Source organism: Alosa pseudoharengus, unplaced genomic scaffold (genome assembly GCF_046254945.1).
Source record: "Alosa pseudoharengus isolate Yale_2024_CS ecotype anadromous, Long Island Sound unplaced genomic scaffold, YU_APseudo_1.1 YU_APseudo_1.1_scf_7, whole genome shotgun sequence".
NCBI classification, from domain to species: domain Eukaryota; kingdom Metazoa; phylum Chordata; class Actinopteri; order Clupeiformes; family Clupeidae; genus Alosa; species Alosa pseudoharengus.
Window position 1 is genome coordinate 20622383 of NW_027468859.1, and position 26581 is coordinate 20648963.

The window sequence follows — 26581 nt, forward strand, 5'->3', positions numbered from 1 at the left end:
TCGTACGTAACGTTAGGTTCCCGTAAGAAGAATGTTTAGCATGTCCGGTTGTAGTGAAGCTAACGCACCGTAGGGGGATAACCCTATTGTTTGGATAAGAAGCTCAGTCCAGCCAGCACGGAAACTCATGAACAAAGCTATATAGACTATAGAATTGTATGTTAAAGTAAAGCATTGCATAGAGGCAAGTAAACCTAATGAAAAACGGCACTAACGATAATCATGTCAGAGGTTTTCGATGGATTGACCTATAGGTCGGAAAAGTGGAAAGAAGATTAGCTTCAAGGCTATAACTTTTTTGTTTTGTTTTAGCATGACTGTTTTTGAAGATGATCATGTGTGGTAGCTTCAACATTAACACGACTTGGTATTCCATACGTCCAGCCAGCACGGAAACTCATGAACAAAGCTATGTAGACTATAGAATTGTATGTTAAAGTAAAGCATTGCATAGAGGCAAGTAAACCTAATGAAAAACGGCACTAACGATAATCATTTCAGAGGTTTTCGATGGATTTACCTATAGGTCGGAAAAGTGGAAAGAAGATTAGCTTCAAGGCTATAACTTTTTTGTTTTGTTTTAGCATGACTGTTTTTGAAGATGATCATGTGTGGTAGCTTCAACATTAACACGACTTGGTATCACTTGTGAGGATGATATTAATAATAATACATAAATAAATGTTTAACTTTGATGACTTTGAAGGCGAAGGAAGTGTGAGAAGAATTTCTGTGTATCAATTATATGAGTTACAAGATTCAGTTCGATGGCTAACGTGACAAAGTTAAGTGTGAGTCTGCGCAGTACTGGGGGGGGGACCAACTGAAAAATCGTTCTATTTGACTCTGTGCCCTCCGAGTCTGTTCGTCCATTTCTTTTACTGTCTATGGTTCAACTACATCAAGCTTGAAGTGAATCTAATGAAACATCTAGGAATCGTGAAACTATGACCACTGAAATAGCGATTCTTTCCATTGCCAGATGGGGGCGCTATGCCAGACATTCTTTTGTGAATAGTATAATTCTAATACTAATCATTAACCTGTGGCTGCTGCTTTAAGACTTAAATTCCATTTTTTGATGTTCACTAGTCTATCTATTTACATCTGTGGAACATAAAACTAGTATTCATTGATGCAAGACGGTAGATAGAGGCAAAAATAAATAAATACATAAATAAATAACAACAAAAAAAAAACATTAATTTTGTATCTGCCAGGATAGTGTAGGATTCTCTGGTTGTTGCGTTGTGTTTTAGTTCTAATGGTTGTATTGAAGATGGTCAATAAAGCTTGACGGCGGAATCAGGATCGGCGATTAGATGATGATTTATTGAAGATGGTACAATAATGAATAACAGAACACAGGCTAAGTCTCGAACAGTAAAACTGTGCAGAGTCTAACAGTTGTGGTTGTTATTAGAAGCGGCGGCTGAGCCTTCCGACAGAAGATGCTCCTTGGTCGCTTCCTCGATCCGTCTCAGAGTCAAAACCTAAGACAAAGCCTGTTATACTAAAACATACAAACGAATCATGCCAACGTGGCAGATGCCCACAGGCTCTGGCCGGATGGATACCAGCCCGAATGGCCCATGTTATGTCTGATGTTCCTTGGATGTTCCCAAACATCGGCCTGTCTGAACTTCCTGCTGGTGCACAGGCCTAAGGCACAGTTATGTTATGTACAATAGTATGGACCTCTCCCCGTTGTATACTACACATAGAAGTAACATATGAACACATCAGAATACAGTAAGAATACCCCAGAATTCTACAATAGCCTACAGTAATGTACACTGACCTTGTACTACTGTCACCATTCCACTCAGCGACTTATGCAAGACACCTGGGGATATAGCTCTAAAATCGATGTAGCTCCAATCAAGTTGACAGGCTCTTCTTAGAAAAAGATTTCTCTTGATCTCTGGAGTTTGGTTGAGAGGATGTTGTACAAACTCCTCAACATTTCATACACCCCACACTCTAAAAAATGCTGGGTTATTTTCTCAACCCAAACACTGGGTTGTGTGGGGTTGTTTTTACTCATGTTGGGTTATTTTCTGTAACCCAGCTTGTTAGGTTGATAATTTAGGACAGCGCCCCTCCTCTCCCCCACCTGACGTGAGTACACTAGCAGCTACCCAGCACCAGGGTAACTTTAACACAGCATAGTTATTTGAGAGTTCGGGGGAAATCGTTATTCTTTCAACCGTCCATGCAGTCCAGCAGCTGTCAACATGCAGTGGAAATCAAGCGATTTCGGAAGGTATCTATCTGCTTTTAACTTTTTTAATTATTATTATTCAGAAGGATTTTAAAAGTCCACCCAGAGATACCCTTCGTGATATGAATCGATATTCTGCCTGCCAATTTCGTTTTGCCTCAAGCAGGTTAAGAATTGTGTCATTCAAGCCAGCTAACGTTAGCTAACATTAACTTACAATTACTGCTCATGTTAATGTTAAATCTACACAAAGACAGACTCTTAAAAACATAGTGTGTGAATTTTACTCAACATGTATATAGTTATAACCCAGCACATTGGTTACTTTTACCCAGTCTATTGTGCCAATATAACTAATGTTGTGTGGATATAACCCAGCGTTTTGGGTTAGAATCATACCCAATGTGCTGGGTTTAATAATGTACCCAGACCATTGGGTTAGGATAACTCAATGTGGTGTTGGTCCAATAGTTAACCAGCGGCTGGGTTATATTTGGGTTATTTTTAACCCAACATTTTTTAGAGTGCACCCCTATGGCCTACCAGCTCCATCTTCTCACCTCAATTTCCATTTGTACAATCTATCGTGTATTCATAGATTTACATGTTAAAATTCAGTAATAGCCTGCTTCATGCTGCCCTATGGACATGGTACTGCACTTTCAGAATGAAGAGAAAACATGAACCTGAAATGCATGGAAGTCAAGTAAAATTAACTGAATTCTGGAAATGAAAATCTGATCATCACTAATGTTCACCAGAAAACAAGGAAGCACATGGACAGTATTTGTTATAATTGTTATTTTCTGAAATGATCACATCCATGCATGCATACACCCACCCACACATTCACCAGTCCTTCCAGGAATTTGCAGTGTTGCGATCGCAACAATTAACGCAAATTTAACCAATCCCCGCAAATTCTGGGCGACCTTGCAATTTTTGTCCAAGCACCGCAACTTTTCTGCAAAGTTGACCAGTCATTATTTCCCTGTGAAATATCACCTACCACAACAGTCCCTTGTACAGAATATTGAGCCAGATGCCACACTCACTTCTGCAGATAGAGACCGTCCTATAACTTGTTTGTTCCTCTGCAGTTTTGATTAGGGCTGGGACGGTATGGATGTTTTCTTACCGCGGTTGGAAAGCAAGAAATGACCACGGTAGGACCAAGTTGTTTTTGTTGCCATTTTTGGAACCTGGGCTGTCCACAGAGACCACATTTTGTTTTTACAGTGTACAGGGCACAAGTAGCTAGCGGATGGTGAGATGATGTTTGCAGTATGTGTCAAAAAATGTTTTAGCTTGGAAACCGCATAAAATTGCTTAGAGCACCTTTAAAATAAGTGTGCTGGGGTACGGTGTGTACAGTTAAGTTGTGAGTGTTGTGTGTACAGTATTTATTTTATTTTGAAATTTTAAAAACCTAATATTAGTTCATTTTTATCTTGACAAAAAATAGTGTCTTTATAATGATTCATTTAGCCATTTATTTCCTCCCTAACAGAAAGTCACCAGGCAGTGCAGTTGCTGACATTCAGATGACCTCAGATTCCCCTTGTGAAGAGAATCCTGAGTGACATTGAACTTGGCCTACAATACTATCAGTGCTCCCATCTGTACACCCGGTCAGAGGTAGTGGCAGACACTGTCACCAGACTCCTGTTCATCATGAAGACAGACCCCAGTGGTACTCCGTACATCCTCCATGCATCTTACAGAACTGGCCGTGGATATCAACCATTACATTTATCAGACACCTTTGAAGTGTGTGTGTGTGTGTGTGTGTGTGTGTGTGTGTGTGTGCGGGCACGCGTGTGTCCCCAGGCCAAACTTAAGCGTCGATACAAAATAATAATCTCCTCCTCAGACTCCAATGACAACGAGATCACAGAGGACACCTGTGTGTGTGTGTGTGTGTGTGATTGCTGAGGTGTGTGTACTGGTTATGTGTGTGTGTGTGCGCATCTGATTGGTATATGCCTTGATAATACTATTCATATGCTTCAGATAAATAGTGTAGCATCGGCGTAAGAGACTGTGTGCTACTGCTCCCACGATGTTGCACGCTGGGGATTCTGGGAGGACTGTTGGGTTTGTTTTTGTGTGTGTTTATGCCGTTATTTACTGTTTATGTACGTGTTTTAGTGAAGCGTGATTCCCCTTTTAGTTCTACCTCGTGTGTGACCCTTCATGTTGGTGTGGCTGCATCCCACCGTGTGTGTGTGATCTACGTGTGTTCTTGACCTCCCTAGCGTGTGCTATGATCTCTGTCTGTCCCTGGAAGAGGGCTTGGGAGCTCTTGTAAGGGCTACTGAAAAGCTGTCTAGGTCCGCTCCCCGCTGGAGGTCTGCCGTCATTGGGGCTTGGCTCCGCACCGCAAGGGAATGCCCGGGAGAAGACTGCATTCCGGCGGAGGGCTCCATGGAAGAGGACAACTTGAAGGATGGCGGGGTGGCAGCTGACCCGGAAGTGGCCTTACCGAAGAGGAGAAGACCGGCCCTGGAGAGGACTCGCTGGCTGGGTTGCTGTTACAGGGCAGGGAAGTTCCAGAGCCCCTGCCCCCACCAGGAGAGTACACGCGGCTGCTGGCAGAGGGCCTCCCTGCCGATGTCAAGGCGCAGCAGTGGGGTCGCGATATCAGCGAGGCTGGTGGCGGCTCCGAGACGGGGCCCTTTCTTGACTTGAGGACGGCTTTGCCGACTGGCAGCTCGGGGAGAAGAGCTTAGTTCCGCCCCCTCTGGGACCCGGTGGCGTGTGGGGACTTCGGGGTGGGGAAGAGGGTGGGCGTCCTCTGAATGACTGTTGTTGTGACCTTTGGGTGCGTGTGGGAGGCAGTGATGGGCAGTAGCGCTACTACCTTAACTACATTTGTCAGTAGCTTGGCAGTAAAGTCGCTATTTACAAAAACAAGTAACTTTTCAGTAGCTAAGCTCTTTTATTGATCAAGTAGCGCAGTAGCGTCCTAACATCATTACAGCATTTCCCTGCAGCCATCAAACACATAAATTAGGAAAACAGGATGTTTCTGTGTCGATGACAACACGCCGGGTACAAGCGCATGCGTAGGCCTACAGACTAATGTTCACGGTGACGACACACCATAGACAGTAAGCGACACACACATACAGACACGAGGGAAAAGACAGAATGGCAGAGAGCCCAAGATCCGTTGATGAGCATGAACATGTTACACCATGGCCATACCTTCAAAAGTACGTCACTTTAGTCGAGACCAGCGAAAATATATTTTCAGATGCCTTCTGTGCAATCCAAAGAAAAAGTTCCTGTCGACTTCAACGACATCCAACACAAACATACGAACACACGTTCAGGTGATTGAATTTCATTGAACTACCGTTTTTCCATTTTACGTCAGTGAATGAAATTAATCTTAAATCAGCTAATGAAACGAATTAAGTAGGAAAAAGGTGTGAGAATGGAATAATTGATGAAGTTCAAACAGTTAGATAAAACAGTAAGATGAAAGTAGCTACTAATGTAGCCTATCAAGCTACTTTTGACAGTTTGTAACTTAGCTTGCTACATTTTTATGGGTGGTAGCTTCTGTGTAGTGAAGCTGAATTTATTGTAGAGTAGCTGGTAGCTTAGCTCACTACACATATCAAGTAGCTTGCCCATCACCATGATGTGCGGGCGCCTGTTCAGGTTGGCCGGTGCCCTAAAAAAAAAAATAAGTTTGTTGTTTGGAAGCCGGTAGCAAGAACTAAGGAGGGGGTCGAGCCTTCGTCGCGACCGTGGCGGAGTGGAGCAGCCAGGAGCAGCGGAGGACAGCTCCGCGACAAGGCAGCAGAGGAGGGACGCCGAAGATCGGTAAGCTGATGGCCTGAAACCTCAGTCTGCTCCCGAACTTGCTTATTAAAGTGTGTCTGAACCAAGAGTGGCTGAAACGTTACAATAGGCTTTATGTATTAAGAAACCACGCAAGAAAAGACTGGTGTGTGTGTTTTTGAATCTGAGGCCAGGTAAGCAAGAGTGTGTGTATGTGTAATATACAAATAGATTAGATATGCTGATGTGGTGTATTACTCTTGATGACTTGAAGCACTTCCTAAGCACGAGGAATGAGACTCTTATGGCTGTCATCACTGAACACCTGTCAGTGAAAGTTGGCAAGCTTTTTCAGCAACTGCCTCAGTCTTCAGAACCACCATCCATCTTAAAACTGTTCATGCTTGCTAATGTCCATATTGTAGCACTTGTGTTGCTGCAGCTAGCAGAAGACACTGAATTTATATTCCAACCCCATAATTGGCATCTTGTGGATCATGTGGTAAAAAGACTGGCCATCTCCAGTGTGAAAGTTTCCAAGAAGAGCTAAGTCAACTGTTACTTTAACACGAAAGAGATGGAATCCCTCATGGAGACATTATCCTACATAAACTGGATGGTCTCCAGAGACCATACTATCTTCAGATGGGCTGCCAAAATAGGAAACTGCATGAATACACGACTTTTTGAGAAGCCACCTTGCCCTCATCTTGAAAATGTTATATGTGGTGTAGTGGCAAGGTTTGTCCATATCCTTGTCCCAGTTACTATGGCAAATAAGAAAGACCTCATTGTGCCTTCTACTGGTGGACCAGATACATTATCTCACTGAAGTGGATTTTTCCCATTCCCAGGAAACACGTTTTTTCAAAGAACTCTCCTCAGATATGATTGATCAGCTAGGTGACATGGTTTTCAATCAATACAATGCTTGGGTGCGTTTTGTGCAGGACTTGCAGAGCATTGACCGTTTTCAAAATAAGACAATATTGTGAATATAGTGTTTACATGAGTTGTTAATCAAATATTCTGTTCATATTCCTGTTTATCTCACGCAGCATATTCTGATTAATAACGACTTTATCATAGTTCCAAACGTTCCTTCCGTGAATGTTTCCATAGTAACGTTAACCTTATCACTACCTAAGCTATACTGCCACTTATGTCGCTATATGCTGTCTTACATGTGTTTCTTTTTTCCTCGCCCAAAAAATGTAGCCTATCTTCTTCATACCCAACATCTTTTCTGAAGCTGTAGCTTACATAGCTCCGCTCATAAATAGGCTAACTTTGAGACTTTTCTACCAGAAGGTTAGCCTGACGAGCCAGACCCACATCGAGGCCCCGTTTACACGAAGGGAAGACGCAGATATTTCCCTGCGGTTTGGCCTCTCATTTACACGAAAACTGTTTTTATCAGAGAAAACGATTATTTCTAAAAACTCCGGATTACTGATAACGCCGGTTATGTGATGTCGTGTCAACTGGGAGAAACAGGGTTTTAGGTTCTTAAACGTCACATTACGCGCCAGAAAATGCTTAACGTCATGTGATCGCCATATGTTTACAGTTTGTTTGGCTACTGATCATGGATGCTATTAGGTGGTACTCATTTTTACGTTTGTGCAAATGCTTTTGGCCTTTTTGCCTTTGCAAATACAGTTCAAAAGATAAATAGGAAGTGATTTGTTGCTGTTTTCGGGATTCTGATTGGCTTTCGTGGGATTGAGCTTCTTACACTGTCACTGACAGGTTTGGCATGATCTTGACGACATATATACACGGGGAAACTTCTCTGAAAACTGGCAGGTGTGCACAATGTTATTTTTGAAAACGCAGAGGGTGAAATGTCCGTTTATGAAAATAGCCGGCCTTGTATAAACGTAGCCCAAGATATAGGGTCTGGGGAATTTGAAATAAGGTTGTCTTTCAAATTCCCTCTCCACGCAATAGGATAGCGCTACAACTCATGAGTCCCATGCGTTTTCCCACCAGCGGAGCTAGTTGGCTAGTTCAAACTTTTGCCAACTTAACAAAAGCTTAACTCATGTCAAGCTGTTCGCCAACAGCAACGGCATCTTCTTTGTTATCAAGAAAGCTAGCAGGGAATTCACGCTGAACCACCTACCGACTCTATACACCATGTGATTGGCCTTATTGAAGTTTAATTTTTCCAGCTCGCAAGCCAACGGAGAGTTGCTAGACTACCCTGGGTGCGTCTAGATTTCTAGGCTAATGTTAATCGGTTTCAAGCTAAACCATTTTTTGTCACATACAACAAACATCACCTCACAATCCGCTAGCTGCCTGCTGCCTGAACATGTCACAATGCAAAAACACTGTTTTCCCTTGATGAAAGTGAAACCGAAGTTTTCCCACATATCCACTTTGTCTTCAGAACTAATTGTTTTCAGTGATTCAACCTCCGTTTTTGTGTAAATGAAAGGCCAAACTGCATGGAAATATATGCATTTTCTCCTACGTGTAAACGGGGTCTTAGAAGCCATCTGTCTAACTTCTGGCCACAGGTTTGTGTTGCAAACAAAATCAACTGAAGTGTGCTCAAATGACGTGTTAGACGAGGCACTGTTGCTCATCTGTCCATCATCGTAAAAAGCCCAATTTGATTGGTCTAAACAGCTCTGGTTCGGGCATAGTTGCTCCACAACGGAACAAGTCCAGACCGAACTTCCCGACCTCAAATCATGTGGGCGGGGCTAAGTTCGGCTGCCACCCAGGCTACCCATTAACAGTAAATGCGAGCTAGATATTATGCTCTGTTTATTAGCAGTTCTGTCCGATTTATGTCACATTAAATCAGTCGTAGAAATAATAATGTCCAACCTCTATCTGTCACTATATGTTGCTATGACGTTTGTTTGTGTAAAATACTGTGTAACGGTACCGATCCACTTGCACGACACTACATACACATGGGGTCGCGCTGCCTCCCCTCGTTCAGTCGTGTGTGGGCGTTTCGTTTAAAATGTCAGTTACCAGCTAATTTTCAGTTCTTTTTAACATATCTTAAGTGTTTTTCCACAAATGGACCACAATTTTAGGCATGTACTTAACAGTATACAACACATTAATAGCCTAAACAAGCCATTTCGAAATCTTGTTTTATTTAAACTACTCAATGCAATCTCAAATCCTCACCAGAAACACCAACAGTCAATATATTCATCCAAATCCTAGTTTCGTTTGTTTTATGGACTACTAGGTGGTCGTGGAAGAGATCGTTAAAACATTATTTGTCTTGTAAGCGGAACCAAAGTTTCACAGACACCGTTGTGGTAAACCAAAGGACCTACAACCTCATCCTTTCATTGGAGAGTCGCCTCGTGTTCAACGGATTCAATTGCATAAAGATGGGCTTCGCCCAGCTTTTTGACGTGCAACATATTTTCAAATGCAGCGCTGCCTTCCCGGAATACTTTGCGGGCGCGTTAAAGTCGCTTTACGTCACCCATAGGACTAGAGTGGAATGCGACGTGACAAAATGAAGTGCTAGTGGATCTGTACCGTAAGGCTTTGTTACAAAAACTGGCATTGCGTTTACTCGTTGTGGTCAGGTTAGAGTAACTGGCGTTACTGGCATCACTGAAAGCCACCCCCTGTGTTTGTCTCCCCTGATGCAACACTGGGGCCACCCCCTGAGTTCGCTGTACCTGGCGCCTCAACTGCAGTGAAACTAACTTGCTTTACCCGATACAACACCTGTGCGGCCTCTCTGCTACAAGATGCCTCCCTTGCTGTTGTGGTGGAAAAAAGCCTCTACCAGAACCTCCAATTAAAACACTCTGAAACAATGTAATCCACGGAGAACAGTCTGAGATGAGAAGTCGCCGCTAAAGGCCTTTATTCACAAATCCTCCAGCATACAGCTCCGAACACGCAGAGACTAAGTACAGCCAGGCAGGAGATGTGAATGGGTGGAATCCAGGAACCAGGCCTCAGGTGAGAAGATGCGCAAATTCTGAAGTTCACTCCCTTGGGAGCCAACTTTTATACTTGCTAAAGCTGGTGTTAGAACACCACCTTCTCAGTAATTTTGGCCAATCCTTGACCAGGTGTCTGCCCCATATGCAAATGGCAGACACCTCTTTAGCCAATCAGTGTTTACCCAATTATTCATATTGGTGGATAAGTTTACCGTATTGTCCATAAAAATAATGTGCACCAATTATTTGGTACCAGACGAGTCTATTAGATTACATACAGAAGGCCTGTTTCCTGTCTTGGCTCATGCATGACATCCTCCCTTGGTGCCTGCCTGGCCATACATTCGTCTCCAGAAATTCACCACACTGTGCAGCCGCCACCTAAGGTTCTTACTGCACTCCAGACCTGGGCCCTGACCATTCTACTTCACCCTTCCCATCTGTTTGCAGAATCACGTGTAGGGGTAGGGTGTTCCCATACTTTTGGGACCCAAGGGGAACGTTCCCTAAAGGTTCCCTAATAGTTGCACAAAACTACCTTTAGGGAACATTCCTTAATGAATAAAAAATGTATCCTCAATATAACCATTAGGGAACATTCCCTAAAGGTATAGTTTTGTGCAACTGTCAGAGAACCTTTTGGGAATGTTCCCTGATGTAAGTTATGATTGGATATACATTTTTTTATTCTGTAAAAACGTTCATCAAAGGTATAGTTTTGTGCAACTAAATTACATTCTGGGAACGTTCTCTAAAGGAGGAGACGTTCTCTATTGTTTTGTGTAACCTTCACCGTAAACGTGAAAGTACTAGGTATAACCCGGTATACAGTAGATATAGGCTACAGCCGATTCTTAGCAGTGACATGAAGGAGGATATAGCTATCGCTGTCACAGGCATGAGGTAAGTACCAATGATTACACGCAGAAGGCATGATGAATGTATATGATCAATGAATGACTATCAGATTTGATACATGCACTTGAACTCTGTTCTATTGTGAGCTGATATGTCCTAAGTCAAATCATACTCAGTGTCCGCTAAGAAGGCTTCAAATTTTCTCTGCTCGAGTTTTAAACATGGTTGAAAGTACGTTCCGTGAACATCCCCGGAACATTCCACAACTGTAACTTGCCATTATGTTGGGTTTGTAAGACAATTTGTTTAGGTTTTATCTTGTAATTTTTACGTTGATTTATCTGGTAAGACAGAGAGACTTTTATTTTGAAACCTCTATTGAGCTGCTATAACGTGAGTGAACGAGAGAGAAGCATGCAGGCACCGTATGCGTTGCTGATGAGTTAAAGGTCAAGCAGTTGAAAGTATTACATGCTTTGAGTGAACTGAAGTTAAAGGAAAATTCCGGTATTTCACACTTTGAGTCCCTTTTCTGGTTTGTTTTGAATGAACTAGAGTGGTGGACACCGACATTTTGACGATTGGTCCTGTCTCGAATTTTCTGACTTGTTTTGAATCGCCTTTGACTACTCAGAGTGGCTGCCTACAGGCATGCTTGAACATGTCCTAAAACAACCCTTAAAGGAGAATTCCGGTGTGAAATTGACCTTAGCTGTACTGAAATATGTTGCCGAGTACTTACATGTGTCCAATAGCCACCTTCGGTCACCCCCCTAGTATTCCGAATTGCGCCGTTTTTCGCCGAGCTTGCATTAGGTTTTCAGTTAGCTGTGGGGGCATTGCGTAGCCTATGCAGCTAAATCGCTATTTTTACACCATTAAAAATGTTCCAAGTAACTCCACACTGCATTGGTAGACTTCTGAGGGTCCTGACATTTAAAACGAGATACTGAGAACTTTGGAAGTGCACAGGAAGTTTGTTAAAAAAGACTGTTTATACAAGCAGTACCTTCAGAGAATCTCTCCGCTGGCCGCCATCTTGTAATGAAGTCGCGATCAGTCGATTGCCGAGCATGAACGAACAGGAAGGACAGGGGAACAGATTGCAAAAGTAATTACAAAATTACTAATTACTAATTACAAAAGTAAATAGGAAATATATAGTTACTGTCTACATGAGCATGATGAGTACACGGTATCAACGAAGCTCAAAAGGTTTTACATCAGTGATGGGAACCTCGAGTAATGTTGTTGACGGAAGACGTGCTGCACACGTGAAGGAAACAGCTGAGGAGGAGTGACCGGCCGGCATGTGTGCAGGCTACAGGTCTACCTGACCATTACGGAGGAAGAAGAGGCGAAGAGCAGGAAGGATGGTTCGCGTATGTGCAATACCAGGTTGTGGCAAGAGAATGAGGAGCTACAATCCAGAAACGTTTCACAGGCTACCTTTCCAGGAGCCCACTTTGAAACAGTGGCTGGTTGTTTTGCAACTTGATGTCGAGACACCTGTAAATATTCTGAAACAGAAGGATTACCGTGTCTGTAGTCGACATTTTGATGCAGACGAGTTTGCTATCCCTACAAGAGGATCAAACCCCCCAAGACGGGTACATCTGAAGAAAAATGCCATCCCGAAAGCGACGGTAATTGCTCCGGAGGTATGTATGAAATTGTTTGACTATTTGCATGTAAATCACACCGTTTTGGAATCTTGTAACGTTACATGACCAAACTTTGCTTGCTAACAAGCCACTTAGCTTTGTATTCCGGAGAGTAGTTTATGCTAACGTTACTTTTCCTAGCCACCATCAGAAATAGAAAGAAATGTAGTTTGGGAGGGAGGAAGGTGGGCGTTGTTTCAGTGTGTATTTTGATAAATGGAATGGATGCATGCGTGGGGGACCAAACGCTTTCCAGGTAACCTAACCTGGCCGAACGTGATTTGGGGTCCGCCGAGGTGAGTGGGGGATGGTTGCACCCATTTCATTGGGAATGGCGTCCAAGCCAGTCACTAGTATCCGGAAATTTTGAATAGCGTAGTGATTTATATTTTGCAGATCCGATGATTTCATTATTTCCCAATAGGTTTGTGATTGTGTTTACAAAAAGAAGTGTGCTAACTACAACACAATTTTATCTTAGACACCTATTAGGAAGATGGCAAAAACAGGAGTGCAGTTTGAGTGATAATAACTTTGTCACAGCGTTTGTTGGCTTATGTTGAAGATAATTCATAACTAGGTGTATTTGTGTTTATGGATTCTTTAGGCAAGTACCTCTGAAGACTTGGCAATGTGTGCCACAGGAATGGCTGCTGCCCCCCAGTCCACACCGAAAAAGAGCCATCGACAGCAACACAGGAGATCTGATCTGTCCTCTGGCCTCAGGTTTACACTGTCAAGCCCCATACAGCCTGCAGTAAGGCCACGAACTAGGCCATCATCATCTGGATTGTACCTTGCACGTTCAGCAACATGGCAAGCCACAGAGGTAAGCTACAAATTGTGTTGACTTTCAGCCAACATTCACATTTCACTGTAATGTCTGCAACACCAGTGATTATATATATATATATATATATATATATATATATATATATATATATATATATATATATATATTTTTATTTTTATTTTTTTATTTTTATTTTTTTTTTTCCCCAATTATAAGGTAATGGGTGAAACATCACTCTCATCGGGGACTCCCTTGAGGGAAGCCAGTGGTGTCACACCATCAGTGAGTTGTATTTTGCATTTCAAATAGGGTTTTGATAAAAATGTTACACTCTGGTAAATGCTACAATCTTTTCCACAATGACATGATTCATCTGTTATGTAATCAACAGGAAGCTGTAGAGACAATTACTGCAGGTGCTTCAGGTGCTGCAGATACTTCAGTGCAAGACATGAGTTTTGGGGAGATAGAGTTGGAGGACCCCGCGGACATCGATTTTGTGCCACTGAGTGACACCACTCCATCCAGCCCGGGATCTGGCTCTGGTTCAGGCTCTGGCTCTGGCTCTGGCAGGGGCAATGGATGGGCAGGAAGAAAGTGGATAGTTGACGAGGCGAAGCTGATGGAGCTTTTCAGAACATGCTCTCAGTGTGGCGTGGCCATTGAGGAGAAGAGAATAGCCACTCGGGCCAGCCAGATAAGATTACACTGGACCTGTCTGAAAGGGCATACTGGAGAATGGTCATCGTGCATAGACCAAAGACAGATGGCCTGCAACAACCTTCTGGTATGTGCCGCCACATTCTTCACGGGAGCCACATTCACCGACATCAAAGAGTGGGCGGAACTGATTAACTTGCAGGTACCAAACAAAACACAGTTTTACGCCATCCAGACCAAATACTTGATCCCTGTGGTTAATCACGCATACAAGGGACAACAGCAAAAAATTCAGGATCGGATATCCCAACTTTCCACTGCCGGAACTAAACTGGAACTGTGTGGTGATGCGAGATGTGATAGCCCTGGTAAGGATTGTTATTCCTCTGAGTTTGGTTGACTTTGAAACTTAGAGTTTTGCTGTGTTTTTTACACTTATTTTATGTTTCTCCAAAAGGCTACAGCAGCAAGTACTCAACATATTCCTTCCAAGATGATGCAACTAAAGAAATAGTTCATTTCGAACTAGTCCAGGTAATTGTGCATAGATGGATGTCATTATCATGTGATATAAGCCTACTATTACTGTCAAGGAGTTGGAACCATGTACATCATCTGTACATGTACTGTTTGTGTTTCACTAATTCACCGATTGGGTTAAATGCAGAGACCAAATTTCCCTCACGGGATCAAAAAAGTATATATACTTATATACTTATATATATATATATATATATATATATATATATATATATATATCATCTGTAAAATAACTATAATTATACTCTTTCTATGTTACTAGGTTACAGAAGCATCAAGTTCTGTGGCAATGGAGGCAGTGGGCTTCCAGAGAGGCTTGAATCACCTTTTGTATCTTGGAGTGGATATTGGAGTGATGGTGACCGACAGATCTCCATCTATTCGAAAGTTCATGAGGGAAAGCTATGCCAACATCCGCCATGAGTACGACCCATGGCATGTGAATAAAAGTATGTATCATAAACAGATGAACACATATCCACACATATCTCTGTTAGTGTCTGGAGAAGTGGAAGCTTCTTATCTCATGTTGTTGATGTACTGAGTTTGATGTTTTCAATGTCTAGGTCTCAAGAAGAAGCTGGTAACTGTATCAAAAAAGAAAGATCACCGAGAGCTGCTGCCATGGGTGAGGTCGATCAACAACCACTTGTACTGGTCGTGCAGTTCCAGCCATGGTGACGAAGAGGTAACTATGAAGCCATGTTTCATTAGTTTCATGACCTACATCTGGAAGTTCACATCCACAGAATGTCAAGCCTAAGACATGATTTATACATGCACTTTCACAAAAGTATCTCTACAACTTGTAACGGTAAATTATTCTTTTTATATTTAAAACATTTTTAGGAGTGTGTTCGGCGGTGGAAATCTGTTCTTCACCATATTCGTGGGATCCATCGATGGGAGGACAATGGGCGAGAGTACAAATGTGCTCATCCACCCCTCACAGAGGAGGATCAAGAAAAGAAAAGGTGGCTCGAACATGACTCTGCTGCTTTCCGTGCCTTGAAAGAGTTGGTGCTTGAAAAGACTCTCCTGCGTGATCTGAGGCAGATGGCGCTTTTCAAACATACAGGTATGCCTTCACAGTTATTGAATTGTTTTTCTTAGTATTTTATTATCTTCAGTATTTAAAAATATATAGATATAAAAAGGAAGTATACAGCAGTTTGTTATATCATGACATTGTTCCTAAGTTCAAACTGCACAGGACTTTAAAAAAACAAACTATTATCAATTTACATCTCTTTCGCATATTGATATATGTTTCTATTGGACCTATTTTGCAGGATCTCTTGAAGCATTCCACAATGTGACTTTGAAGTATGCACCAAAGAGACTCCACTTCACGTACGATTCCATGAGAGCCCGCACCGAGTTGGCCATCATGGATTACAACGTGAATGTTGGCAGGCAACATAAAACACTCGAAGGTAAGGACAGGTCTTTGCCTCCAAATTCTGTGTGCTCAGAACAGTACTATGGTCAGTAGAATTATGAGCTTAATTTTGGATTCAGATATCTATATATATTTATTTCAGTAAATCCAAGGCTGTAGTGGAAGCTAAACACAAGAAAGCACAATTTAAACTCTTCTGAAATAGCGTATTGTTTATCTACCTAGGACATCTTTGAACTCCACAAAATGTGTAGTTTGCCCACCTCTTATTTCACCATGACACTCATGTTAATGTATTTAAACATAAAATATAAAGTATTTATGGTAGCCTACATAATAATTTTTTTTAGGTAAACCTCAGTACAAATATATGTACACCAAAACCACACAACAGTGGGTGGCCAAGCCAGTTTATGAAGCCACCTCCCAGCTATTTCGCCACGACCTTATGGAGGGTGTGTTGAAGATGAGGGAGGAGAGAAGTCTGGAACCTTTGCCCCGTCCTCCTCCTCGTCCCAGGAGATTGCTTTCAAATATAGCACCAGTACCAAGACCGGACCCATCCGAGTTGGTGGCCCAAAGACTGTCACGTTTCAAGCAACTTTAAAATCACATACTGCAATAAACCATTTTTGTATATAGTCTCGTCATTTATTGACATTGTAAATATTTGTAAATATTTTTTATTACTTTCTTTCTTCTGTTTGTTTATTGTTTCAGACCCTCAGTCTGGCAAATAAAGCTGATAGTTGTTTGGAATGAAAACAGACAGATCTGTGTTGGTTTGATATTCTTATTTTATATAAGAACAAAATTTGCAAATGATCAACTTACTGTACAATTCTTTACATTATAATTACAAACACTCAAAAAGGTAAATATTTTTGGAAGACTAAATGATCCTGGAAGCATTTTCTGCTTCCTGGAACCCATGGTATATACCACTAGGAGATGGGAATTTCTTCCTAATGGCCAATACCACACAGCTTGGGAGCACTCGTCTTTCACCACGTCCGAGTTTTTCTCCTTGAAGCACCCACTCGAGGAAAACTCGGTACGCCACAAGTCTGCATTGTCTGTGGGGGAGGGGGACGCAGGGAAAGGTAAACAAAATGTCCGTCATTACCATGGTCATCAACACAGTTAAACAAGTTAGCTGTCAACTCAAACTACAACTGGCTCACACTAAATATTTGTTCGACTAAAAGCCAGACCTAATGTTGTAAGTGTGCAGGCTACTTACTCAGTAGACAAATGTCCATCTGGTCCCTCCGGTGTGGGTCTCCGTGTCCAGTTCACCTTTGGAACATGGAAAAAAGCTTCCAGTACCCACAGGTGTAGGAGAGAAGTAAACCCTTCATCTAATGTCACACAGCGTGTGTCCGGAGTGCGATTTTGCAAGAGGTCCCACTCCTTGCAGCAAAAACACTCAACATCGGTAGGCATAGCCTCACAGCACTGACAGGTACACCACCAATTCCCCGAGGGTCGAGGCTGTGTGGCTTGGTCGGTGGCTGCGGCGGCGGCATCCTCAGCAAGCCGTCTTTCTCTCTCTCTCCTTTCACGGCGCTCCCGCAGCTCTTCTTCCGTGTATTCGGGCTCAAATAAATAAGGACGCCCATCAAATTCAAATGTGTCGTCGTCAAATTCCTCGTTTAACTCTGTGTCTTCTTCGTATTCTGCCATCTTCTCAAGATTTGCAAACTTCCAAGTCCAGTCCACAAGTAATGTAACTAATCAAGTAACTGATCAGCTGTTTCCTTCACGTGTGCAGCACGTCTTCCGTCAACAACATTACTCGAGGTTCCCATCACTGATGTAAAACCTTTTGAGCTTCGTTGATACCGTGTACTCATCATGCTCATGTAGACAGTAACTATATATTTCCTATTTACTTTTGTAATTAGTAATTAGTAATTTTGTAATTACTTTTGCAATCTGTTCCCCTGTCCTTCCTGTTCGTTCGTGCTCGGCAATCGACTGATCGCGACTTCATTACAAGATGGCGGCCAGCGGAGAGATTCTCTGAAGGTACTGCTTGTATAAACAGTCTTTTTTAACAAACTTCCTGTGCACTTCCAAAGTTCTCAGTATCTCGTTTTAAATGTCAGGACCCTCAGAAGTCTACCAATGCAGTGTGGAGTTACTTGGAACATTTTTAATGGTGTAAAAATAGCGATTTAGCTGCATAGGCTACGCAATGCCCCCACAGCTAACTGAAAACCTAATGCAAGCTCGGCGAAAAACGGCGCAATTCGGAATACTAGGGGGGTGACCGAAGGTGGCTATTGGACACATGTAAGTACTCGGCAACATATTTCAGTACAGCTAAGGTCAATTTCACACCGGAATTCTCCTTTAACGTTCAGTTTCAAAACTGTGCAACTCACCGAGTGGTTATTGGTGTCATCAAACATCAAATTTGACACCATACTCCGTCAGTACATATGTTCAGCATCTCTTGAAACCCAGCACTGCTATTCTACCAGAAAGACTCAGTAGACAGAATAGAATCACTTAACCATTTACTTAGTAAAGGAACGGCTTGGATACAAGCAAGATAAAGAGTCCTGAATAGGTAACAGTCTTTGGCGTAGGCCCCGTCTCGGACCCGTCCAACGATGAGCGGATCTCGTCTCCTGCCGATGGATGAAGACAGGGGCGGAGAGCCTACCCCCAAAAGGATGAGTGATGCCCACCAGGGCGGTGATTCAGTAACCTGGTTCTGAGAGGAGCAAAGACATTAGTATACATGCAAGATTTTAAACGGCATGTCTGGGCAGGGGTGATGAGGTTGTGCCAGGACACCGACAGAATTTTAAAGTGGCTAGGTGTTAACCATTTAACCTAGGGTTGTAAAAAATTCATAATGAATCTATCATTTCGCTGGCCGCGTACGCCACACGGCCGCGACAGAGACTCTATGGGCCGTCCCGCACCGCGCACATTCCTCGGCCGGCCCACCGGGAAAACTCCCGATCGTCCCGATTGCCACTCCGCCCCTGGTCAGCAGAGAGAGAGAGATTTTGTTTACAACCGACAACAATGCAGCACAACAACCCAAGCACTGGGTTGTTGTCATGCGACAATCCACACTGTCCGCAGAAGAACAGCCCATACTCCTGAACAACAGATCCAAGACAGGTCTGAATGATGTACAGTACAGCTATATATAGTGTGCAACCGGAGTTGAACTAACCTGATCCCAGGTGTACATTTGCATCTGCGTGTGAGTGTGTGTCTGTGTGTGAATGAGAGACCCAGGACCCTGGCTTATGAGCCAGACCTTGTTTTACCACTTCTATGCAAGTAAAGATCTCATAAAGCTCATTAAACCCTTTTCATGTAGTCTGTTGTGTTCTGTAATACTTTACAGCTTTATTATTCCACCACTAGGAGGCACTGTTACAGAATGTATGCTTGTGCAGTCACATTCTATGTTAGAAGAAGAATGTATGAGTTAGATACAACCTGGACCGAACTAGGCAACCAGCGACTAGGGCAACCTAGACGAGCGTCACGAGCCGGGCAACCGGCGTACGGCGCGACCTGAACCATGGCGACTGGCATCCAGGACAACCTGGACCGAACTGGGCAACCTAGATGAGCGTCACGAGCCGGGCAACCGGCGTCCACGGCAACCTGGACAATTAGCTGGGCAACCAGCGTCTGGGGCAACCTAGACCGATGTGATGGCCGGGCGACCGGCATCCAGGGCAACCTGGACCAAATTGGGCAACCAGTGTCTATGGCAACCTAGACGAGCATCACGAGCCGGGCAACCGGCAAGGAGTGACCTGAACCATGAGCGTCGAACGGGCTGGGCAACCAGTGAAAAGGGCAACATGCCCATGGCTGAGACTAAATCCCCACGAGCTACCAGCGTGCTGGGCCTCGATACATTTTAGCGATTAGTGCATGCGAATGCCAGAATTTAACCACCGCCACCAGGATTTGTGAAGGTAAAATGAGGTACCTGAGTGTTATGTCCCTTGTCTAGGGCTTAGGGAAATAACAAAGAGCAATAACGGGCAGACAAAAGATATAAAATGTATTATAATTATTAATAACAAAAATAGCATAACTTAGGAAACTAAGGCTCAATTTTAAGGTTAACGAAAAAGTACGGCAAACACAGGAAAAATCACCAGGCCTCCAAAGTAGGCCTGAACAGGCCGCAGTTCACTTCCCGGCCTCTCACCCCAGGAGTGGCTGAAGCGGCAATACGAAAAAACAACTCTGGCCCGAGGCTGGGCCCAAAGGTGGTGAGAAGTGGAGTGGCAGGCGTCTCAAAGTCGGAAGAGTGCGCCCCCTGCTGACGTCATTGCTGAACTTTTAAAAGGCCAGCAGCCTGAAACATCCAACGACTGCAATTGGTCAATTAAGCTGCACCGGCAATCAGCAAACTGGCAAAGAGGCAATCTGCAACACAAGAATGAACATGGGAGCCACAAGGAACAGATATTTTATATACATATATACGACCACAGGGTTGTAACAACATGGGAGAGCAACTTCTGTGCATCGAAAACATCATGAGGAGTTAGTCTGATGTATGAAGTATAGGCATCAGAAGACCACCTTCCTAGCGTTTTGATGGATGTCATGGATAGCCCTTTTTGGGCGGCAGTCGTGGCTGCACCAATGCGGAATGAGTTTGAAGTGAACCTCTTTGGAGAGAGGTTACATTTAAGCAGCATGTTAGCTAGATGGCTGCTGAACCAGCGACGTGTCATTGCCTGACCGTCTGGCGTGATAAATAGGGGAAACTCAGGTGAAGTGTGTGGCCGTAATTTAAGGTAATGAACCATAGAAGCGAACGGGCACAATACATTGTTTATTTTTGCAATAGAAATAGTAGTACCACAACCAGAAGTATCAGTTTTAGAATATTTAAGAAAAATGGTGAAGTAAGTGGGATAGAAGGAAAGAGAGAGATTATGCGTGGGGTCGTACAGAGAATTAGTAGGGAATTCTCCGCATCGCATGAAGCCATAGAAAGCCGACAGGAAGACAGCCTCCAGCAGGCTATCGACGTACACCGAGTGGTAGCCGCATTTAAGCACAGCCACCATGAGGTTTAAAATATCCGCCGTAATAGGGAGGCGAGTGTCAGTGGAGCCCGGGCAAGAATTTTAGATGCCTTTGAGGAGGAGGCGTATTTGTGGGTTCGAGAACAGACTAGGGAAACCGGGGTCATGGAGCCTAGCGTGGAATTGTAAGCCGGCGACTGTTTTGCGAATTGACGCAAGTTTGAGACCGCGATGATCAAAGCAATAAACCAGAAAAGCGCAGACGGTAGAAATGAGAACTGGGAGGATGGGCGTGTGATGGTGCTGACAAAATATAGAGAACCAGGAACAGGCAGAATTGTAAGCTTTGATGGTGGACTTAGCGACGCCTTTTAACATATAGGATTTGGCTTTCCCTAATAGTGAACTGAGGGAAAGAGGATTCAATCCAGGATCAGCTCGGCGAAACGAGGGCACGGAGTAGACACTTTGCTGGCTGAAGGGCAGAGCCGGTGGAATTCCTGCAAACGGAGACGAGAGAGGGCGTCAGCTTGGACATTAATACATCCGGGGACATGAATGGCATTTGCGATGAAATTGTGAGTAACAGACTGCCAGGTGAGCCTCCTGTAAAGGGACATTATTTTAGGGCAGCGAGAGCGACCTTTGTTTACAATGGCCACTACTGCCTCGTTGTCACAGAAGAATATGATGCGCTTTCTTGACCAATGAGTACCCCAGAGTACACAGGCTACCACGGTGGGATACAGTTCGAAGAGGGCGGACGAAGCGGCCTTGGAGGCGAATGCCAGAAATTCATCAGACCATTTTTCTGCGAACCACGCGTCTTCATACAACCCCCCAAAACCGAGAGATGGAGCAGCATCCGTGAACAGCTCGAGAGAGGCAGATTAGGGTTAGGGGCAGCCGTGGCCTACTGGTTAGCGCTTCGGACTTGGAACTGGAGGGTTGCCGGTTCGAACCCCGACAAGTAGGAAGCGGCTGAAGTGCCCTTGAGCAAGGCACCTAACCCCGCACTGCTCCGAGCGCTGCTGTTGATGCAGGCAGCTCACTGCGCCGGGATTAGTGTGTGCTTCACCTCACCTGTGTGTTCACTGTGTGCTGAGTGTGTTTCACTAATTCACGGATTGGGATAAATGCAGAGACCAAATTTCCCTCACGGGATCAAAAGAGTATACTATACTACTATATACTACTGAGAATATAGCCTTTATTAAAGGAGAATTCCGGTGTGATTTTGACCTAAAGTGTTTTGAAACATGATACCGAGTGTGAACGTATGTCTCAAAGCCCATCTCGGCTTGTCCCCTGCACTCCGAAATCTGGCGCTAGTTAGCCGATGCTACCAACAAGGCGGTCAATGGTGGTGCCTCGGCATCGGCATAGCCATGCAAATAAATCACTGTTTTACACCATTTACGAGGCTCAATGTATCTCCACACTTCATTGGTAGACTTCCGAGGGCCCTGACATTTAAAACGAGACATTGAGAACTTTGAAAAAGCACTGGTAGTTTACTTACAAGACGATTTATACAGATAGTATCTTCACGAAGTTTAGCGTTTGCAGCCATCTTGAATTTAGTCACGATAAGTCGAGCGACGAGTAAGAATGAACAGGTATGATAAGGGATCAGATTCCAAAAATAATTCCGTGGAAATGCATGGATTCCAGTTGCTGCTACTGGAAGAAACTGTAATCCATGCATTTCCACAGAATTATTTTTGGAATTTTGGTGGAATAGCCGTGCTGCAGCTCGGGGCCAGGAGGGAGGCGAGAGCCGGAGGCGCCGTGGGAGGCGGGGAAGACGAAAGAGCCGGACGCCGGTTCTCCAGCGATCGAATCCTGGAACCGATGGCCTTCACCGATGCGGCGATGGAGAGAACAGCATCCAGGATTGGTTGAGGTGTGGCCGGAGCGACCGGGGCAGGGGTGGTTGGGGCGGGGGGCTGAGTGGCAGGTGCCCTCCCACGCGGCGCCGGGGCAACGTGTCTGGCCTTGGCTCTGTGTTTCCTCGGAGGCCGCCCGTGCTCTTCTGGGTCGGCCATGGGATCAGCGGCGGAAGCAGGAGTGGGGTCCGACGGACCTGCCACGACGGGGAGGGCGGGACTGCCGATGGCGTTGTGTGCGAGGAGCACGAGGTCACCCTTACGCAGGCCGGCGTCGAAGGGAATCCCTGCCTCCGTCAAAGAAGCGGGCCCAGTCGGATTTGGCCTGGATTGACCTGACGCTCCTCCTGGGCTGGGTTGGAGGAACAAAGTCCTCATCCGAATCGGACGACTGGATGGCGAGCAGAGGAGAACCGAGAGACATGGTTCGCGAGTTCTAGCTCCTAGACCAGGGGTCACCAAATGGCGGACCGCGGTCCGTCTCCGGACCCTGATGTGATCCTATCCGGACCCAGACCATAATAATTTAGATTTTCACGGAAGATTTCAAAGCTGCGCTAAATGTTTCGTAGGTTAGGATAACAGCTTCAGGAAAAATCATCTCGCTTGCTGCTACTCAGCCAGTGAAATCTGTGCATTCTGATAAAGTCGAGTCAGTGAGTAGGCCTAAAGTTACTATGGTGAAGAGACTCACTGATCGCCTGACAGGGATAACGATCGAGGAGACGGGACGAGAAACAATCGGATGGATATGTAAGTTAGCGATAAGTAAGTTATTTTCAAATCATGGATTGCTCAAAGGGGAGAAAGCTAGACAGCGAGAACAGAGCTTTATATAACGATCAGGGCAATTACCACGCATAACTGTCACGTCCATAACGTCAACTAAGACCCCGTTTACACGAAGGGAAAACGCAGATATTCCCCTGCGGTTTGGCCTCTCGTTTACACCAAAACCCCGTTTTTATCACAGAAAACTATTATTTCTAAAACCTCCGGCCTAAGTGGAGATTTCTGATAACGCCGGTTATGTGCTGCCGTGTCAACAGGGATAAACGGCGTTTTAGCTTCTTAAACGTCACATTATGCGCCAGAAAATCCTTAACGTCATGTGAGCGCCGTTTACAGTTTCTTTGGCTATTGATCAGGATTATCATGGATGCTGTTAAGGTGCTACCAATTTTTACTTTTGTGCAAACGCTTCTGGCCTGTTTGCATTTGCAACAACTGCTCTACATGGAGGAGCAGAGGCGAAGGATCGCACGGAGGTCAGCATTTTTACTGCTCGTGTTAGTCGTCGGTGTCGATTCTGAGGATTTTGATTGGCCAGCATGGCTTTATTCCTTTCCCTACACTGCCACCCATAGGTTTGGCATAGTTATTATGGCGCTCGACAGCGTAAATGCGGGTTGATGTAAATGACAAGTTTTTTGAAAACAATGTTGTGTGCACGATGTTATTATTGAAAACGGAGGGGTGAAAATATTCGTTTCTCTAAATACCCGGCTATGTGTAAATGTGGCCTAAATAGCCCTATGATGGCATTGTGTTGGCGTTATGGGTGTGACAGTTTTGCGCAGAACTGCCCTGTACTGACTCTTATACATATTCTGAGATAGGCGATTGCTAAAAGCGCCAATTTGAAGCTAGGCCTACCCATTCAACAGTGAACTGAGACCACAGAATATTTACGATTTAATTAAGAGTGCAATATGATTGATCCACCACAATCTTAACAAATCCATTCACTGCCCAACAATGTGATGTTCCTTAAAGGTTTCCAGGATTTCGGGTCAACATTAAAAAAAAAAAAAAATAGAATTAAACTTGCTGATTGATCCATCCTTGTCTCAGCTCAAATCTTATTTTAAGTTCACGTTAAGATCTTAAAATAGCCAAGGCTACTCAGTTTTTCTCCCCAATTAGGGCCTACTCTTATCTTCCTTATTTCTCCTCATTTCGAATGTTGCCTTTAGGCTACTAATTTTATTTCACATTAAACATTAGGCCTAGGCCTACAACTAGGCTCCATCCATCTATCCATCATCTATCCTCCAAATATATATATATATATATTATGATTCAAATTAAAATGATATATATTATGATGCTCCGGACCTTTGCTTGAGGACATTTTCCGTAACTGGACCTCGCTGAAGTTTAATTGAATACTCCTGTCCTAGACTTTCAAGGTAAGGTTTAAATTTGAATCGTAGAGTAACAAAGACGACTGCGGTAGGATGTCAAAGTCGGCGTACTGAGAAGCAGAAGCAGTGTTAGGTGGAACATATTTAAAGAGCCCACTGAATTCCTATAGGCTAGCGCTGATTGAATGAGCGAATGATCAGATTGCAGGGCTTTCCCGAAAAGCAGGCAAAGCTAAGATTGGTGAAAAGCATGGGAGGAGTAAAGGCTACACTACGAGTCTTCCTAGTAGAACTTTCGCTGAAGCTATCATGGAGAAAAGATAACTAAATCATCAGCATACATAAGGTGGTTTACCAGGGTGTTGCCAACCATGCATCCTGTGTTACTGGCTCTTAGTTGGTCAGATAGACCATTCATATAAATATTAAAAAGGTCGGGTGAGAGTAAACCCCCTTGACGTACCCCATTACCCATGCCAAATGGTGTAGAGACTGCATTCCCCCACTTGACCTGCATGCTCCTCTTTGACTGAGCTTAGTGGGAGTGACTGAGAGGTGGAGCTTTCTAGAAATCACAAAAATGCTATTACATATATTTTTCAATATTATCAAATCGTAATATACATTTTAGTAAATTAAATGATTAGAAATAGTCTATTCGCAAAACAATATAAAGAGACAACAATAAAACAATAAAGACCACATGATTTAATATTATTTAGGTAACTGACTATCACTCGATCTTGTTACTGTTTGAAACACAATTCCAAGAGCTATGTCTGTCTGATAGGATATGTGATATAGTCCAAGCCTATGAGCTAGAATTGGTCATTGTAAAGCATATAATAATATGTTTATCATTATAATCAGTTATTATTATTATTATTTACTTGTTGGAAGGTTGGATTGAAACAGGCTGTTCCTCAGGCAGTAGGCCTGTATAGATGATAAAATGTGTGTGTGAGGTCAAAAGAGTGTAAAACAATAGGGGGCAGTCTTGGCCCTGGACAGTAGGCTATTGCATGTAGCCCACATATGAGTAATGTGTGACTTTCTGTAAACTGGGAGCATAATTTTACACGTGTCTCAGTTGTCTTTAATGACTAATTGAAGTATAAATCCAAGATGTACTGTACCTAAATATAGCTCTTAGATTTTTCACCAAACAAACATGAGTACAACCACAATGTATTCTTCAAAATGGTGCCTATAGCAAAATAAGGAACGAACACATTGGCATGCAAAAAATTGGCCTACATCATCCCAAAAAAGCACGCCAGCAGATAGCACTCCCATGTGAATTCATCTCACAAAACAAAGCAATCATATTCTGGGAATGTGGCTGGGCTTGACGTCCCAGGCAGAGGTCATTTTCTGTTTGATGTTGTTTTTTCTGGCTCCCTGCCTCGCAGTAGCAACGGTTCCTCTCCCTGCTATCAGGGTTTGCACTTTGAAATGGCCTTTTGTTATGATTGCATCTCAAAGAATGATGGAGAAAATTAACGACTTCTGTTGACATAGAGAGGGGGGAAAAGACCCAACAACACGTAACACTCTAGACCATTATATAACGTCATGAACTTTCACATCCAAACACTGTAAAGTTGGTGCAAGTCATATTCTGATTCATTA

The 26581-nt window shown here is 43.7% G+C and overlaps 1 protein-coding gene across 1 annotated transcript; it reads left to right on the plus strand.

Moving 5' to 3' along the window:
* The first annotated feature begins 14767 nt into the window (after positions 1-14767).
* On the plus strand, positions 14768-16487 carry LOC143109247 (uncharacterized). Its single transcript, XM_076271903.1, has 5 exons — positions 14768-14927; positions 15045-15166; positions 15328-15556; positions 15771-15914; positions 16231-16487. Exons 1-5 carry the CDS (start codon positions 14768-14770, stop codon positions 16485-16487), a joined length of 912 nt encoding a protein of 303 aa, XP_076128018.1.
* Positions 16488-26581: the final 10094 nt, after the last annotated feature.

Coding starts and splice junctions, on each gene's coding strand:
- LOC143109247 (XM_076271903.1), top strand. CDS start 14,768: ATGGAGGCAGTGGGCTTCCAGAGAGGCTTGAATCACCTTTTGTATCTT. Junction 14,928..15,044: donor CCCATGGCATGTGAATAAAA/GTATGTATCATA, acceptor TTCAATGTCTAG/GTCTCAAGAAGAAGCTGGTA. Junction 15,167..15,327: donor CCAGCCATGGTGACGAAGAG/GTAACTATGAAG, acceptor AAACATTTTTAG/GAGTGTGTTCGGCGGTGGAA.